This window comes from Pagrus pagrus (genome assembly GCF_965226575.1).
Source record: "Pagrus pagrus genome assembly, chromosome: 14".
Lineage (NCBI taxonomy): Eukaryota > Metazoa > Chordata > Actinopteri > Spariformes > Sparidae > Pagrus > Pagrus pagrus.
Genome location: NC_140198.1, coordinates 23,055,126 through 23,072,301, shown reverse-complemented (window position 1 = coordinate 23,072,301; position 17,176 = coordinate 23,055,126). Strand labels below are relative to the sequence as shown.

At 39.2% G+C, this 17,176-nt stretch overlaps 2 protein-coding genes across 2 annotated transcripts; one reads left to right on the top strand and one right to left on the bottom strand.

Annotated features, from left to right (window-relative positions):
- Nucleotides 1–4,957: 4,957 nt before the first annotated feature.
- vkorc1l1 (vitamin K epoxide reductase complex, subunit 1-like 1) lies at nucleotides 4,958–11,559 on the bottom strand. The gene is made up of 3 exons (XM_084373693.1): nucleotides 11,339–11,559; nucleotides 8,231–8,340; nucleotides 4,958–5,287 (listed from the first exon to the last, which is right to left on the bottom strand). The coding sequence occupies exons 1-3, from the start codon at nucleotides 11,527–11,529 to the stop codon at nucleotides 5,061–5,063; spliced, it is 528 nt and encodes a 175-aa protein (XP_084229819.1). The 5' UTR covers nucleotides 11,530–11,559; the 3' UTR covers nucleotides 4,958–5,060.
- A 3,564-nt stretch (nucleotides 11,560–15,123) lies between these two features.
- On the top strand, nucleotides 15,124–17,162 carry znhit3 (zinc finger, HIT-type containing 3). Its single transcript, XM_084374051.1, has 5 exons — nucleotides 15,124–15,287; nucleotides 15,999–16,030; nucleotides 16,163–16,231; nucleotides 16,544–16,621; nucleotides 16,774–17,162. The coding sequence occupies exons 1-5, from the start codon at nucleotides 15,220–15,222 to the stop codon at nucleotides 16,971–16,973; spliced, it is 447 nt and encodes a 148-aa protein (XP_084230177.1). The 5' UTR covers nucleotides 15,124–15,219; the 3' UTR covers nucleotides 16,974–17,162.
- The last annotated feature ends 14 nt before the right edge of the window (nucleotides 17,163–17,176 follow it).

Below are 17,176 nucleotides of genomic sequence, written 5' to 3'. Positions count from 1 at the left end.
ATTTTACAACTTGAAATCAGACCAAAACCATTACCATTGTAATTGTTACTGGATCTCAAACTTAACTTAAAATAACAGCTTCAGAATCATGTTGATGGTACAGTGTCATGTAACAGGGTGAATGGTGTTGCTATCACTTGTTTCTGCACTGTGTGACTTCATTGAGAAGGTAGGATCACAGCGTTACATACATGTTTACTTCAACATACAAACACATAACATTGTCATAACATTGTTTTGTTTGTACTTAGCACCTACATTACGTCTGACAAGTTGTTACAGACCTGGGATTTGTATTTACGTCGGTAGTGATGCACTCAGAAACTGTGGGGGGCGCCAAAACGCACAAAATGCCAATTTCTACATAATGTTGCTTTAAAAAGGACAGATTTTGCCCCCGCCTCACTCATTAGGAAGGGACAAACAAAAACAAATATTATTTAGCAGTGATCCCCTTTCACTTCAGCCACTCTAACTACATCCTTAACAGCATTTCATTTGATTCAAATAACTTGAAGTGACAGGTTGTTTCAGAGGGAATGTTTTAATGGTAGATCATTTCCACATGACAATGACACAATTAAAAATGTTCTCATGTCAACCTTTTTCCACAGTTTTCCCTTAAAGTAAGCTGGATTTTAAACCGATTATTTTTTTGCACCCTCCTACCATTCATGTAACACTTTTCCATGTAAGAAAATACAGCATTTTAAAACATATTTGGCAATACAGAAGCAAACCCAGTAAGTTTTCCTCCACAAAGAAATGTAGTAATCATTTTATGCTGACACATGGATTCCTAGCCCTCCAACACCTCAACTTTTATTTTTTAACTAAAACAACCCAGAATGTTAACAGTCTATACAGCTAAAGGGCATAATTAATGATGAAAAAGAACATTACAATCATGTAGTTTAAACAAGAGTGTATTCTCAGCTAACACACATGTCCTAGCTAGACAAAATAAAGATGATAATTATATAGTGGAGTTCAGGAAGGAGAAAAGGAACGGCCATTGATTTGACAGGGCATTTTGTCTGGCTATTTCTGAGTGGACTTTTGCACTGGTCAGATCAAATCTTTGGGAATTACCAATTTATCAGATTACATTTTAAGGAAGGCAAGCAGGAGTGCCTGTTATAGTTACCATTCTTCATTTTACAAGGCGATTACTGTTGCTCGTCTTTGGCTCAAGGCCTAGTGATCAAACAGAAGGCACTTTTGTTGGCATTGGTGATGCAACTAACATGGCAGTTATACCTCAGGGCCTAAATGAATATTAATGAGAATGCAGTATCGTTCGTTCTTTTGACCTTCTTTTTTGACATTAAATCATCACACAACATAGTGATCCTTTTACCAGCCAAAGACTTCAAACTTGACACATTATCCAAATTCCTTGACCATTTCTTTAAAGTAACTGCACACAACTAGTGTAATAGGCTTGCATATGACTGGACACCTACTGTACACTTGTCAGTTATATCATCAGTACACACAGGACCCATAGCTGTTGCCACAGTAACTAGCACATTATGTCAGTTTGACTTAAAATAAAAAAAAATTGTCCCGTGTGAGGGAATCCATAGGAGACTCGTCTCATATGAGAGTGCACAGGCTTTCCAAGAAAAAAGGACAAAGACAAAACAGTGTGGTTGTTAATCTGAATCACTCAGAGTTGAGATGAATAAGAACCTGATGTAGCCAGACAAGGCAATACTGTATAAGGAAGATCTGAAAGACGACTTACTAAGAAATGATGCAAACAAATAAAATCATTCTAAGGTGGACCATATATGGACTGGAGCTTGCGTGTTTTACCAGTTTACTGCTAGTCATGTCGATGAAACATTACAGCGAGCCATTTTCCAAAGCAAACCATAGTGTTTAGAGGAGTTTATCTTCCAGGCAGCACATTCTTTTTCTGTATGGCATGAAAATCAGCTGGCAAAGACTTGAAATTTGCTTAAAGCAAAACATGTCTGAGTGTCAGTTGGGGTGTCATCTCTGCTTGAGGCTCCCAGTTCAAGGTTATATTAGCAGCTACTCACATAACAAAGCAGAATCTCTGACCAACTGTTGACGGTCGAGTTTCATTAAGAAGAAAGTGTGAATGAAAAAGGCGACATCTCTGGCTTTGCTGAATTGATTTATCTTAGGGCTGTCATGATACCAGATTTTCACTACACAATTATCATGGTCAAACCAATTCCCGATAACCTTATTATCCTGGTATCTATAGATATTTAAGAAAAAAATGCTATCAATCAAGTCAACTTTGTTGACTGTGTTTTGTCTCTTTTTTGGCAAATAAATAACCCTCAAAATACGAGTGGAGGGAGGTGGAGAGAGTCGGTAAGCATAGCAAGAATAAAGAAAGCGTACAAAAAGAACAATTTCTATCAACTACTCAATTATTAGTGAGAAGGCAACCAGATGAACGCCAGCTGAGGGCCAAACATCTTCGCTGGATCATTCAGACGATATCATATGTGTATTATTAACACAATATCAATACTTTGTTTTTTTTAATGTCACGGCTATCGTGAATATCGCGATATTGCGACACCCCTATTTTGAATAGATGCTTTGATAGATATTGACATAGTGGACAGCATGTATGATCTTCACAGTGATGGATTAAGTGATGAAAGTGTCACCTAAAATGTATATCCTCAGTGGAATGACTGGAAACTGTCGGCCTGGAAAAAGTATTTCAAATATATAACATCTGTTATGCTTTGGAAAATGGCCAACAGTGATGTAACACAGCCTATATATGACAATTAGTAAATGGGTTACAACATGCATGAACAGACAACAGTTTTCACTTTGAAAATATCCTGGGAAAAAAAAACCTCAATTTCCATTTTCATACACGACCAATGACATTGTATGTTATCACAAGAAGCATGTCACTGAAATGACTTTCAATACTTTGACAACCCTCACCCCAAAAATAAAGAAAATGTCAAGGAGAACTTGAGTGCTATAAATGTGAGGGGGCGTGGAGACTAGCAGTGATGGAAACTATTAACAAACTGGTTCAACACCACAGATGAATCACATTATTACAGTTATTACTACGACTGGTCTACATCTTTGACAGTGTGTGTAAGATTGTCCGATGGCCAACATATGCTTAAAGCCAGGAGATAGTGTACCATGCGTATGACGGGTAGGATGCTTCAATCAGTGGATTCTGGTTGGAAAAGAGACAACTGTCCTAGTCTGTCACTTGGTGCTGAACTGAACTGACAATACTATGGATTTTTAAGCAGAGCCACAACAAGCTGTGGCTGCTTTCCCCCATACTGTGATCTGTCTCTGTACAAACCATGCTCTGCCATCTCAGCTTCAGTGTCTGCATTTGTTCATCTTAGAAAACCATCAGCAACCTGGATATCCATCCTGTCTACAAACATCCCACAAAAAAACTCCACATATGGCTTAACATACTGTTTTGTTTCCTTACAGAATCTTACACCTTTTTAGGCTTGTGTCAACAAAGCTTTAAGACATTCTCCAAGCTTTGTTCACATCCTGCAAATGAACCGTAACTCAGCTTGGCAAGATCACCGCTACCGTTCAAATGACATCAAATGTATACAGGCTGCCGGACAGTGAACAAAAGCCAGATGAGCATTTAACGCAACTGAAACGGCAAAGATAAGAGATGCTTCTGCCACCAGGCCGCTCTACCCTTGAGCAGACAATCACAGTGCAGCAGCCTTCGCTACCTCATGAGACTCTATTAGGGAGGGAGAAACACTTCACTGGTATCTTAATTTACAAAACTGTGATAATAAAAATAAAGCCTCGGACCTGTGACAATAAAACAACGAGCAAAACTTATGTTGACATGACATTACCCCCACCCTCCCACACCCAAAACATAAAAAAGAAAATAAAGGTAATTCACCTTAAACACTCCTTTAGGCACATAAGTCTTTATGGATCCCACTTGAGTGGTGGTCAGGAATGCTTTTCACAGAATAACACAAAAATAAAGAGTGAGGGTGCCTTTATGCAAACTAGGTGAAAAGAACCTACAGTTCTGCTTTTTAAAAGACTCGTGTCGGTGGCTCCGGATGAAACGATAACCACGTACAACAAAGAAATCCACACAACTCTGAACTGCATGCCTGACCAGGATTACAGGACGGAAGATGTCCCGAGCACATCTTCAGCACATCTCCTCCTCCACCACCTCACTGTGACCTCGATCAATTTTTTGTTCCAGATTGACTGATGTTTTTCTCCCATTTTTTAAAAATGTTTTTCCTTAAAGGTTTTGTGTCAACACTAAATCACAATCTAGCCTGGAATATTGCTCAGCAGCTATTTACAGAATTGCAAAACAAACAATCTGACTGATCTACACACAATATCTCACATTGTCCTGTTTAATTTTTAGTGGTCCTCTTCACAAAGAAACCCTCTACGAAGTGTAAACATGGAAAAAAAAACCTACTCTGTATAAATGTTAACCGCTCTGCCCCACCCCCTCCCCACCCCGCCATAGAACCTTATCTGCGAACTGTACGATGACCTAATGAGTGTTTTTTTTCTTCTAATTTTGGGAGCCATTATTCGGTTCCGAGTTTTAGTGCAGATCCGCTGTGCAGTAATAGGACCTTTCTAACCATTTCAAGTAAACCCCTTTAATGTCCTGTTTTTCTTCCGTTCTGCGATCCTTTTTTTGTTCAAAAGAGAGCCGTCCTCCTTCGTTCTGCCTCTGCTTGCACGGCTCGATGCGTTTCCCCACGCACACACACAGCCAGCCCCTTCCTTAAGTGAGTACAATGTTAAACAAGGAAAACGAAATTAAAAGAAAAATCAGCTTTCACTTACGAATCCTTCCGTGTTTGCAACATTGAGATGTCAGGCCCAACATTTAAGTTAAATTTCTTCATTTTTTTTGAACACACAGCAGAATAAACATTGTTTTGGAAGCAAGGTCTCCTGGTGGCAAGTCAAATGTTCAGAGGTCACATTTCTTTTTTTTTGTCGTCGTTTGTTTGTTTGTTTATCATATTTTTCTTGCCGTTCTCGACAGCTTAGTCCTGCTTGGCCTGCAGCTGCTGCTTCCAGGCCTCGTTCAAGTAAACCAGTCGCTTGTAGTTGAGAATAAAGAGAATGAAGTTCAGCGCATATGTGGTGATGCAGATGATGCAGAAGTCCTTTAGGACAAAGTAGAGGATGTAGCCCAGGTAGAGCGAGCCCACCACCGACAAGATGGATGTCGTCATGAGAATGAGGGCGGCCATTGCACTGACAGTCATTCCTACGGCGAGAAACACAAACTAAAGCTGAGACAAATAACTAGAAAAAGAAGACACAACCTTGAAACACACAAACAACCTGATGAGTCGGCTCTTTGCTCAGAGTTCTCTATTTTTGTCATCAGCATCTCGTGATGACATTGAGCTTAAACAGTGAATAGACTGGTCATATTACTGTGTTGTCACATGAGGTGCAGTCATATTTCTAAGGTTAAGTTTCATCAGTGTTTGTGCTGGTGGCCTTTCATTTGGTTCGTAACGATCACTGTTAAACAACAGATGTGGATTCTCTTTTGCTGCCTTGTTATATGAAAGGTTTTCCCTTTTAATCTGATCTACAGTATCTTTGAAATGGACCTAGGATGTATACATTGCTCCAAACCTAAGCTGGAATAGCGGGGTCCTGGTTTCTTCAGATACCCAGCTAACAGTTTCTGGAGTCCCAGAGACTGACAACATAAAAGCATGACTAAGCTGCATATCTGAGTGCTGTGACAGCTCACAGTGCTCACTGTGAAACACACAGAGTGTTAATGGGTGTGCTTGATTTATTTTAATGAGCGTTCCATTAGAATCAACTTCTGGACACATTGTCAATTTCAGTGATGATTAATGATAGAAAATGAAATCCCAACATGCATAAGATGCAGTGGGGTCCAGAGGTGGAAAGTAACTAAGTACATTTATTCAAGTACTGTACTTGGGTGACTTTACCAAAGTAATATTTTAACACAATATCTTAACTTTTACTCAAGTATGACTTTTGGGTACTGCATGTACTTTACTTGAGTAATTCCATTTTATGTGACTTTATACTTCTACTCCACTACACTACCTTTATTTTACAGCTGTATGTACTAGCTACTCTGTGGATTCAAATTTTTAAACAAATATATAATCAACAAATAAAGTGTGAGGTATTATTATTGATCAACCAGTTGTTTATAAATCAGTTAAAGTTTCTCTTCTCGTTCCCACAGTTAGATGTTTGAGCTTGTAGCTGTGTAGAGTGATGCGTGTGCAGAGTTTAGCACTACAAGGCTGTTTTCACATTTATTGTAGAAAGCGTACATTTTCTCTGTGATCAAATCAAATCAAACTGTGAGAGGCGAGACTACAAGCATGATTAGTGACATCACAAATAGTTTGGAAGTCAATCCTGGTCCAATATTCAGCATACACAAGTGTGATGTGAAAACTTGAAGCCTCCAGTGCACACACACTGAGAAAGGACTTAACAGTATGCACAAATATTTGCATATTCATATTTCCTGGAATGTTTCATGAGCGAGAAGGAATGCATGCTATTTTTCAGATTTTAATGCAGTAGTTGTACTTTTTTTCCCCTTAATTTAAATGTGGAGGGGATATTTAAATGCTCTCACCTTTATCAGCTGCAACATTAAAGCAATGTTCACATTAGTGCATCAATTGTTAGAATTGTTCTAAAAAAAGACATTCTGCATGATACGTGCTTTTACTTTTGGTACTCTGAGTTTTACTTTGGTAAAATTTCAAATGCAGGACTTTTTACTACTAACAGTATTTCTACACTGTGGTATTGCTGGTGTTCATGTTGATGTTACCACCTGTATTCACCACTGGGGGGCCATACAGGTGGTGACATCAATCACTACCAGACATTTATAAAGGTATTGTTGTACAGGAGAGGTATTTTATTATGGGAGATAGCCACATTTCTTTTAGGGGTGAAGGATATGACAATACGAGCTGAAATAAAGTTGTCAGTTGCCAAAGAATTTCGTTATGTCGTAAATGCCTTGTAAGTATGAATTACTCTGGGTGTATTGGACTATAGTGGGTAATGTTGCAAATCGATGAGCAAGACTACTTTATGCAGGTATTGTATTTTCAATTATTGGATTTTTTTGTATTAATGAAATGAAGTACTTTGATTTGAGGGTATTTAATGTGCAGAGTTATCCAAATACAAACTTTACTTTCTGGTTTCTTATCCATTAAGTTTCTCAATCATGATATTTGTTTTCATATTGCGACACAAAATGACACATGATTTTGTGGATTTTAACCACAAATACCACATTTTAAACAAATATAATAAGAGAGGCACAATTACAGCATTAATTTTATGTGGATAAGAACATTTAAGTCTACAATAAACACCTTTTCGACAGTAGTCCCATGCTGTATACTGGCATTAATCCGAGAATACAGCTTTGGTTATGCACATTCTGGAGTCATGCCTACACTCAAATATGGGACGGTCCAAGGCCACGAGAATAATGAAAGTTGTGAAACTGAGTAGTCATGCCTTTAATATGGAAATCTTGAGCTGCTGTTGCAGCGTGGCATTAACTGGGCTGCTATTGTGTTAGTCAAATGAGTGGTAGCTGCTGTGGCTAAAAGGACCTCTTGTTCTGTGCCAGCGCCAGGTGGCCGGGCGAGCCTACAGGCCACTCGGCAGGCAGACATGTCAAACCAGCATGACTGAGTCAGCAACATCATCAATGTACTGAGATAGTAACTCTGAGTGTAACCAAAGGGGGGAAAGACTTCAAGTTAAAACAAGTCACTTTATGATGACTGAGCTGTCGTGTCATAATCAGACTGGGACACTGTAGAACAGCGCCCAAGGCATTTTGATCGCTTTGCTTGTTGTCACTGTCATTACACCAATACTTTATCTCTGCAGTCTTAGTTGAATTTAATTAGAATTAAGTTAAAACAACATTATATACTGATTGCTGTTTAGTAGGTCAAGCTTCAAAAAGTATTAGCCTTCTATTTAACAACACAAATATACAGTATTTATATGACTACTAAACATGATGTCAGTGTCATGTGAGTCAGGATTTGGCAAATATAGCCATGACGGGCAGTGTTGTGTCAGCAGACTTGCTAAGGAGATTTGTTACCTAAATTAGCAATACTAGCAGATTACTCTGAATAAAATGACATCTTACCTAGTAGAAGCTGAAAGGCATAAAAGACAATCCCGTAGACACTGTTGGGTTGGTTCAGTGCGCTGTCATTTCCAAAAATTGAGCCCAAGAGTCCAAATCCTCGACCCCACCTAACCACACAGAAGGATAGGCAAAGAACGTGGTTACGACTTCATTTCAGGATTACAGAAGAAAAAAACACTGTGGCAATGTAAACAGATCGAATCACAGCCGAGGAAAGCCAAACCCAATGAGTCACACTAAAGATAAAAAAAGAAGTATACAGCAGGTCTTCCCAATGTTCGTTTTCCAAGAACATGAAGTCCTCCCTGGGTGATTTTTATCTTATTTTATCTTTTTTCATTAGCAAAATTTGATTTGAGGATAGGCAAATTATAATACACAGAAAACTATTTAGAGTTCAGTAATCGAAAAGCTGCAATGAAAGACTATTTTCATTATCGATTAATCTGCCGATTATTCTCTTGATTGTTTGTGTACACGTCACAAAACAGTAAAAAAAACATCCATCACAGTTTTTAAGAATCGAGGCGACATCTTCTTGTGCTTTTGTGTTGTACAAACAGTCCAAATGAAAAATATCTGTTCATCAACGGATCAATTAATCTACAAAACCCATCTGGACTTTTTAGGAGGAGAAAACAAATACTGCAAAATAAAAAGCATGTCTTTCTTGTACGGGAAAATCACCCCGACATGACTTGAGTACTTCAGTGCATGAGAAAGAGAAACCCTACATTGAATTTGTCTTATTTTAAGAACTCTTTCAAGTACCATCTCAAGAGGATGACATAATTTGTCTGAACTTCTGTGGCACAACTACTGGGGCTGCCCACCTGTTAATACCAGTCTGTTATTCACCACCACCGTCTTTAAACCTGTGCAACACAGCTGGTGCTCTTGTAAAACTGAAGCTTTTGCCCTGCTGTGAAGCGGTTTGAGATCATATTTATGGCAAATTTCAAAATCATTTATATGTGCCGATAGATTTCATTCAAAGAAAACCACAAACTACAACATCCAGCACACTAAAGGCAAAATAGATGTGCAATATGTTTGCCTAGTTAAGAACAGTATGAGTTTCACTCGGTGGGAATGTTCAACTTATTCGACATGTTCAGCAAATACAGTGCTCTTTATCACACAGCCTGACACAGCCTCTCGTTTTCAATCATATTTTCATTCTGATTTAGTGAACATAAAAATTCATTCAGTATGAATGTTTTAAGTTTTCCATGTCTCATTTGAGGCTATAAGGCAGGAGCATGGAGACCTTCTTTTTATCGCTTTTCATTTACAAGGCACAAGGTTCGTTTATTCATCAATTGGTTGTATAAAAGAAATGCAAGTTGTTGTCCCTTTAGGCTTCCCACAAAACAAAAATTATATAAATGGATGAATAAATAAGTCATACAACTACTTCTTAAAGTGGAGTGCGTGACAGAGTAACCGTCTTGACAACCAAGAACAACAGTCGACCACACTGTTAATATCTGGAAAGAATGATGGTAAGACTTGGGGATCATTCAAGTTTAAAAGCCTCTGTGCAAGTATGTTACCGTATCAAAATAATTGGAAAAATAGCATGCGACAGTTATCTCCGAGTGTGCAATATGTTTAGCAATCTCATTTCATGTATCACTATGTGGGAGCTTATTCTCCTTGGATATAATAAATTATGTTTTCAAACATGCTTTCTATTACTTTCACTACAGCAGGCATTTAGCTTGTGTATCAAGGCGTTATCTTACACAGATAAGCACTAGCGGAGGCATGCACAAAACAGGCAATTCAGCACATATAAATACAATAAGTTGCATTACAAATATAGAGTATTCTCCATCTATAGCATTGTTTTTAGACTGATATAGAAACTCTCCTTTTTACTACTTGTGAAGACATTCAAACACAACTGAGGGCTGAGAGCTAATTTTGGGTTACACAGGTGAGACTGTCTCTAATACTCAGACAATTCACTCACTCATCTTACAAATATGTGATAACTCCCAGACAGGTTACATTCCAGCTGTGCTGTGAGTATTTGTTGTGGCCCTGCAATGGGCTCATTCGGTGACAATCAATAGGTGGGGTTAGCTTCCATTAATTGTTGCATGCCCACAGTGAATCTGGTAGGGCAACTTCACATAATTATACAAGGAATGCGCCACATTGAATGTTAAATGACTGATGGTTGATTACAAACTCATCTTTGTGAGTAAACCAACTCTGGGGTTTTTTCCTGATGGACAGAGCTTAAGGAAAACTCCAGCAGCAGCTTTATCTGTGTAGCTGTGGATGTTTATCTTTCTGGTAGTAATGTGTGACTGTAAGCAGCACTGAAACTTTACTGTAGCCAACACTGTGACAGTCCTCTCCTCTGACCTCTGGGCACTGTCCCTTTAGGTAGCTGGGGTGTACCGTTTAACCCTTTGGACTGACTGGTAGCTGCCCGGTGACATTAGCACGGCGGCTAATGACAGCAGCGTGACAGCTAGTGTGGGCGCTAGCTAGCAGGTTCAAAAGTTACCCAAAACTATCAACACTGAGCCAGCTAACAACCAAAAATCTTAGCTTTGGTCGGGGAGGATGAATGACTTTATCCAGCAACAGCCAGCATACAAGACAAGTGTCAGACTAGACCAGCTATCGTCAACTTTTGTGCTAAAGTTGGTGTTACAGATGTTACATTCATGGAGAACATCCAGTGCTGGCACCAGTAAACTCACGTTAGCAATCATTAATTCATAAATTGCTAATCTAGCAACGCTGAAGGCTTTCTGCCGATAGCTAACTGGCTAAGAAGTAACTACAACGTTAACAAATGGGCTCCGTTAGCTAACGGTTAGCGAAGTTAGCATCATCGAGCTAGATAGCTAATGATGTGTCTAATGAATGATAAGCTAAAAGTTAAGTTATTCCTAACAGGTTATTTAACTAACAGCCAGCTCTGAGCACGCCGGCAGTTATAGTTTGCAGTTAGCATTAGCAGCAGAGGGCAGCCGGCAAATGCTAGCTGAGTGCATTTGACAGTTAAAACCGCGCAGCCCTTCCCAGATTGTCACAATAGCAGGCAGCTTCATTGAGCGCTCTTTGCTGAATTCAAATTACCTTGAGCTGAACACTTTTGAACAGCTGATGGAGCTGCTGACGTCGCACATAGCCTTATAACTCGGATCCCGAGCCTTTTCCCTCTCGACGTGAAAAGCATATAGAGACAACAGTATGCCTAAAAGGCAAACGAGAAGCCTAGCTATTCTTTCCCACCGAGGGGTGGACACTCTTAGGACGGGCGCCGCCATCACTCTCTGGCCTAGCTGGAGACACGCATACATACGCAGGGAGCTCGCCTGTGAGACAGAACTGCGACGTGGAAAAGCGTCAGTACGTGTTCACCGTGAGGGGCGGGGCCGGCCGAGGGGCCCAGGAACAACAACACAGGGACACTCAACATGGCTCTCTATGCGGACAAACTTTACACTTCTAATATGACAGCAAATAAGGTTTCTGACACTGCACAAGGTTGTTGTACTCTTTATCTCATATATAAGAGTAGGTAAGCTGAAGGTTATGTATATTTTATACTGTAAATCCCATATATTCATATTCATACATATCACATGCTTACACTGTGCAACATTCCTGTGCAATTCATGTTGTATCCTGTACAATCAGTGTGTCCAGGCAGGTTTTTATTTATTTTTACAATGCTACACACCGTGTGTGTATTACAAGTATGGGTGCATTTATGTGCAATTGTCCTCCTTGGTCATATCTGTATTTCAAAGGCACAGAGTGTATATATTATTATTATTATTATTATTATTATTATTATTATTATTATTACTTTATCTTACTCTATTCCATTCATTTCCATCTAAAACTCAGTCATTGCTGTTTTCCCTCCTCCTATGACTCTTAAACTGTTACAATATCCTCGCTGAGGGACTAATAAAGTCTCATCTTTTGGTTTGTGCCAGGCTACACACAACATGCTAGTCAGAGTAACTTAACCATGTCCAATGTAATTCATTATTACCATAAATTCCCTGGATATTTATAGTATATTTTCATATCCCAAACATATTTAAACTTTTTTTCCCTTTTTTTTTTACGATAATCAAATCAAATCAAATCAAATCAACTTTATTTATATAGCACCTTTCATACATGTTAAAATGCAGCCCAAAGTGCTGTACATTAAAAGAAAAGAAAAATGAAACAAACCCCGCATAACATCCCCATTCATGTGACACAGATACACACGCATATGCGCACACACACACATGCGCACACACTCACGCACACGTACACACACACACACACACACACACACACACACACACACACATATATACAAAATAAAATGTAGTATGGCTGAGCACCGATAGACCAGGTGAGGAAACGCCAACCTGTTGGAGCCATCCCCACCGAGAGCCCCCCAAGGCCACGACCACAGGGGGGGCGCCGCCACAGAGACCATCCCGACCCAGACAGCCAGGGGCCCCTACCACGGCCATAAAGCCCTGGGGCAGGACTCCCTGACTATCCAGGCAGGGAGTCCTGGATAGTCGCCTAACATTGTTATTAAAACATTTATTTTCCAACATTGATTTTATCTGAACATTGTTCAATTTGTCATGCATAAACCTAATACTAATGATAATATTGTTCAAATATTCATGAAACAAAAAAGAAGACAACATAAACACAGATTCAGTCCAACAACATATGGAATAAACGTGCGAGGACAAAAATACATCTAAGGTGAAATAACATTAAAAATAATTTAAATGTTTGTTTGTTTGTTTTAAGCTATACATATCACTATTTCCAAATAACCAGCACAGTTCTTCCTAAATCATACAGTACAATCATTATTTCCTTGACTACCAAGAGGCATAGCAACGGCCACGTGACCTCGTGTATATAAACACAGGGTGACATCATCTGTTTACTTGTTCCGAGACTCGTCTGGTGAAAACTGCTGCACTCCGTCTCCAAATGGCGACAGACATGGAAAGATTTGTTTCTTTTGAGGAGGCGTATTACGATCAGTATGACTATTACAACCTGCTGGAGTACTCGTGCCACGCGTGTGGCAAAGGGAGAACCAAGAGAGAGATCGAGCTGAACACGAACCGCCATTGCCCCGCGGGGCACGAGAGGAAGATAGCAGAGAAATTTCACAACAGCGAAATGAAGCGCAGGAGAACCAAGAGCTCCTCGTCTTGACCGCTTCCCTCGACGTCTACAGGTAACTGTGTGTCTGTGAGGTGTGAGAATAGTGTTTGTACATGTTTGTCCGAACATTATTTTGGAACAATAGGCCTTTGTGAGAGAAAAAAACAACCTCCTGCTCGGATATTTGACTACAGAGATCCTGCAGATTAGTCCAGCAGTGACCTCCCATAATTACAGCTTTTCTGAGTACAGTCAGGATCTTTTTAATCTGTGTGTGAAAAACATTTCTGTTCTGTATCTATCTCTGATGGGTGGAGCTATATGGATCGAGTATCTTCCTTTGTTGTGTTTCTGCTCCACCTATTCTGTTAGTGTCATAATAAAAACAAGTCATACTTCTTTTTTGCACCGGTGGAATAACTAGTGTGTTTTGTTGCCTTTAAACTGAAGCAGCTGTCACCTTAACTCAGGCCAGCACAGTGGGGGCATAACGATGAAAACAACGAGTGGATTAATCAATTTGTCAACACACACACAAAATTAGTTGCCAATTATTTGGATTGTTTGATTATTTGTTTGAGTCCTTTTTTAATGCTATATATTCAAATGTGATGATTTCCTCGCCATACTTATGTATTTTCTGACATTTTACAGATCAAATAATTAATTAAAAAATAACCTGCAGGAAAATGGATAATGAAATAACCTTTAGGATCTGGATGTAATTTGTGATGACCATTTCACTCTGATCTCCACACAGATCCGGACAAGAGTTGGATTTCCGATGTTGACCATGGCCAAGTGTCTCTGCCCTCCTTGAACCAGTGAATGGAGCCCTGTGACAGTGGGAATATGATGTCCTTTAACCAGTCATGAAACGGCTCCATTCCATTACCCTGCCCTGTAACAAGACTCTCAAGTCACAGCTGTGCAGGAATAGTTTTTGTTGAGTTATATAGGTCAGTGGTGTATGCTTGAAAAACTTATAGATATATACATATATATATAGTCATTTATGTTGGTGCATAAGATATTATACTGTATTTTGAATCAATAAAAACTGATGTAAATGTAACCACCTTGTATTGTTTTATTTCTATTGCTCATAACTGATAATAGACATTTCCATGTGATTGAGCACAACTGGTCTAGTTATACTAAGCAGGCTGCATTACAGATTTAAAACCATCAAAAATCCATTCATCCCTCTGCCCTTCTTATTTTTCTTCCCACTCCGTATGATTCTCCCACCTGTGTGTGTACAGTGTTTTCTCAGGGGGAATGAGTGCATGGTGTATACTGATTTGTATTCTGGTGTATTGGTATCTACATCCAGACACCAAGGAGGCAGGACTGCCTTTGAAATGCTTGGCCTGCACCCTAGAGAGAGATATTTTTTAAAAATTGTATGATCATTTTCACTGGTATGAGCTATTTGGGGTTTCACTTCTGCAAAACCAAACAAACAAGGCTCCAAAATCAGTGTCTTTAACTGGATGATGATGAGGAAGCACTGACAGTTCAGATCTGCAGGTTGTGGAAAATACATTGCATTGATTATATTACATAGATAAATTACACATATAAAAGTAAAACAGTGTGTAACAGTGGTACCAGAGACTCGCATATACTGACCAGTGTTTGGATTTTATTAGCGTGGAAGTGAAGTAAATTGACCTGCTTTTATTTTGAAAGGGCATGCAACAGGAAGTCATACGACTACTTCCGGGTCTTTACACATGTGAGCCGCTCTGGAGCTGCTAGTAAACTGACCTGTTTGTTCTTCATTTATTTTGTCAACAGCCAAGATGCAGATTTGTAGCGTGTGCAGCGAACAGACACCCAAATACAGATGTCCCGCCTGCAAAATAAGATAGTAAGTAACTTAAAATAACGGTCTGTAAGCTAGCTAACTAGCTAGATAACTTCCAGTTAGCTGCCGAGTCGTTTGTTTGGCTAAGTTCTCTAAAGTCTCTAGTCGAACCTATTAAAAATAGTCATTTAAGAATAGAGAACAATAGCATTTATTGTGAAAGACAGTTTTTCTGGACCTGACTTAAAAGAATATTAAATATATTTGCCTTATCCACCAAAGCTAAAGTGCGATAACGTCACATAGCATCGTTTGTAAAACATGACATTGGTTCACACAGTAACCCCACTTTAAAACATGGGGACGTTTGTAACAAAAAAATATGAACATATTTACAGAGTATGTCAATTACTTAATATAACGTCGATGAATTACACGTGAAAACAATTTTGTACATAAATACCACATGCGACGGCAAGCCACTTAGGTCAAAACGTTGTGCGATTTGACGTCATAGGCGACTAATCTCGCTGTTGAGCGACCCAGAAGACGTCACATCATAAATTGTTTCGATTGATGGTTTAATTCATCCATTCATTACCTCACTGTGACTATGAATTGAGGATACACGTGTTTGCTTATTGATAGATGCCGTCTCCGAAGTACATTATGTCCTTATGCCACTGTGTATTATCTCTATTAAGTAAAATCAAGTAAGTCTTTATCATCTGCTAGGAAAAATGCCTTTTTTCATTATTGTTTTTTCCCCTACAGTTGTTCACTTGGCTGTTACAAGAGGCACAAAGGTAAATGAGCTTGATTTCGGTACTTCAGTCATGTAGTTATGTGATGTTTACAAGCTGTAATCATAATCAGAGGAAATACTGTGCTGCTCATCATCATCTGATGCATCTTCTCATTTCCTTTTTTGTTCACAGACAGTTGCATTCCTATTGAGCAGCCCGCACCTATTGCTGCTCCTCAGGATATGGATGCCTTCAACACTGGTATGTTATTCTTTCATCATCCCTGTGATTGTGTTTGTTGTGTAATGCATCCATATAAGACATCAAGAGCACAAGATTACTGATTCTAATAGGTAGGGGTGGGCAGCATGGAAGATGCAAAAAAAAGCATACAAATAGTTGAATTAATGTGCTAGAGCAGGGAGGACAAGCTGAACTTGAGAAGTGGTGGGAAATATGTTACTTTAAACTGTCAAAATGGTCTTTTAATTGTCCCTTCAAAGTCCCATAAGACCGGTCAGGGTTTTCAGATGCCTTGTGTGAAAAGCTCTCTTTGCTTTATTGTCTTTACAGATCAGTGGACTGTTGCTGATCTTCTGCATGAAGAGGACATCGTCGACAAAGTGCCGCTACAGAGGCTCCAGATGTTAGGTATGAATCCAACATTACCTTTTGTTTGCTCTTAGCCCTTCAGTTTTTCTTAACACTTTTGGCAGTAGAATCACGTCTAGTGTATCTACGGATGACCGCACAAATCAAGTTTAACCAAGTGGATAATTCTTGTTTTCTTATTTCCTCTACAGGTCAGTCAAAAGAGCTGAGAGATCTTCTCTGCAACCCTCATCTGAGACAGTTACTGCGCTCTGTTGACGATGCGGACAACAAATACGATGCGATGAAGGCTGCCATGCAGGAGCCTCTGTTTGTTGAATTTTCAGATCAGTGTTTGAAAACTGTAGAAAATGAAGCACAATTATTAACCTACGATGATGATGATTTATAAGCTAGTTTTCTGTCTAATCACTTTTTTTTATTATGGATGGGGGATGGTACCTTGTTTAATGTAAAAGGTCATATGTGCCACAAATGTTGTTACTGTCATTTGTGTTGATCTAACTTTCTGTCATGTGCCTTGTTATGCTACAGAATGTAAATAGTGTTCAAATAAACGCTGAAATGTTTAAACTATCAATTCCTGAGTCAACA

Excerpts from the sequence above, each read along its gene's own strand:
- vkorc1l1 (XM_084373693.1), bottom strand. The coding sequence starts at position 11,529 with ATGGCGGCGCCCGTCCTAAGAGTGTCCACCCCTCGGTGGGAAAGAATA. Across the intron at positions 8,341-11,338 it reads TCAAAAGTGTTCAGCTCAAG|GTGGGGTCGAGGATTTGGAC; the intron begins GTAATTTGAATT and ends CTGTGTGGTTAG. Across the intron at positions 5,288-8,230 it reads TGCCTTTCAGCTTCTACTAG|GAATGACTGTCAGTGCAATG; the intron begins GTAAGATGTCAT and ends TTCTCGCCGTAG.
- znhit3 (XM_084374051.1), top strand. The coding sequence starts at position 15,220 with ATGCAGATTTGTAGCGTGTGCAGCGAACAGACACCCAAATACAGATGT. Across the intron at positions 15,288-15,998 it reads CCCGCCTGCAAAATAAGATA|TTGTTCACTTGGCTGTTACA; the intron begins GTAAGTAACTTA and ends TTTCCCCTACAG. Across the intron at positions 16,232-16,543 it reads TATGGATGCCTTCAACACTG|ATCAGTGGACTGTTGCTGAT; the intron begins GTATGTTATTCT and ends TTGTCTTTACAG.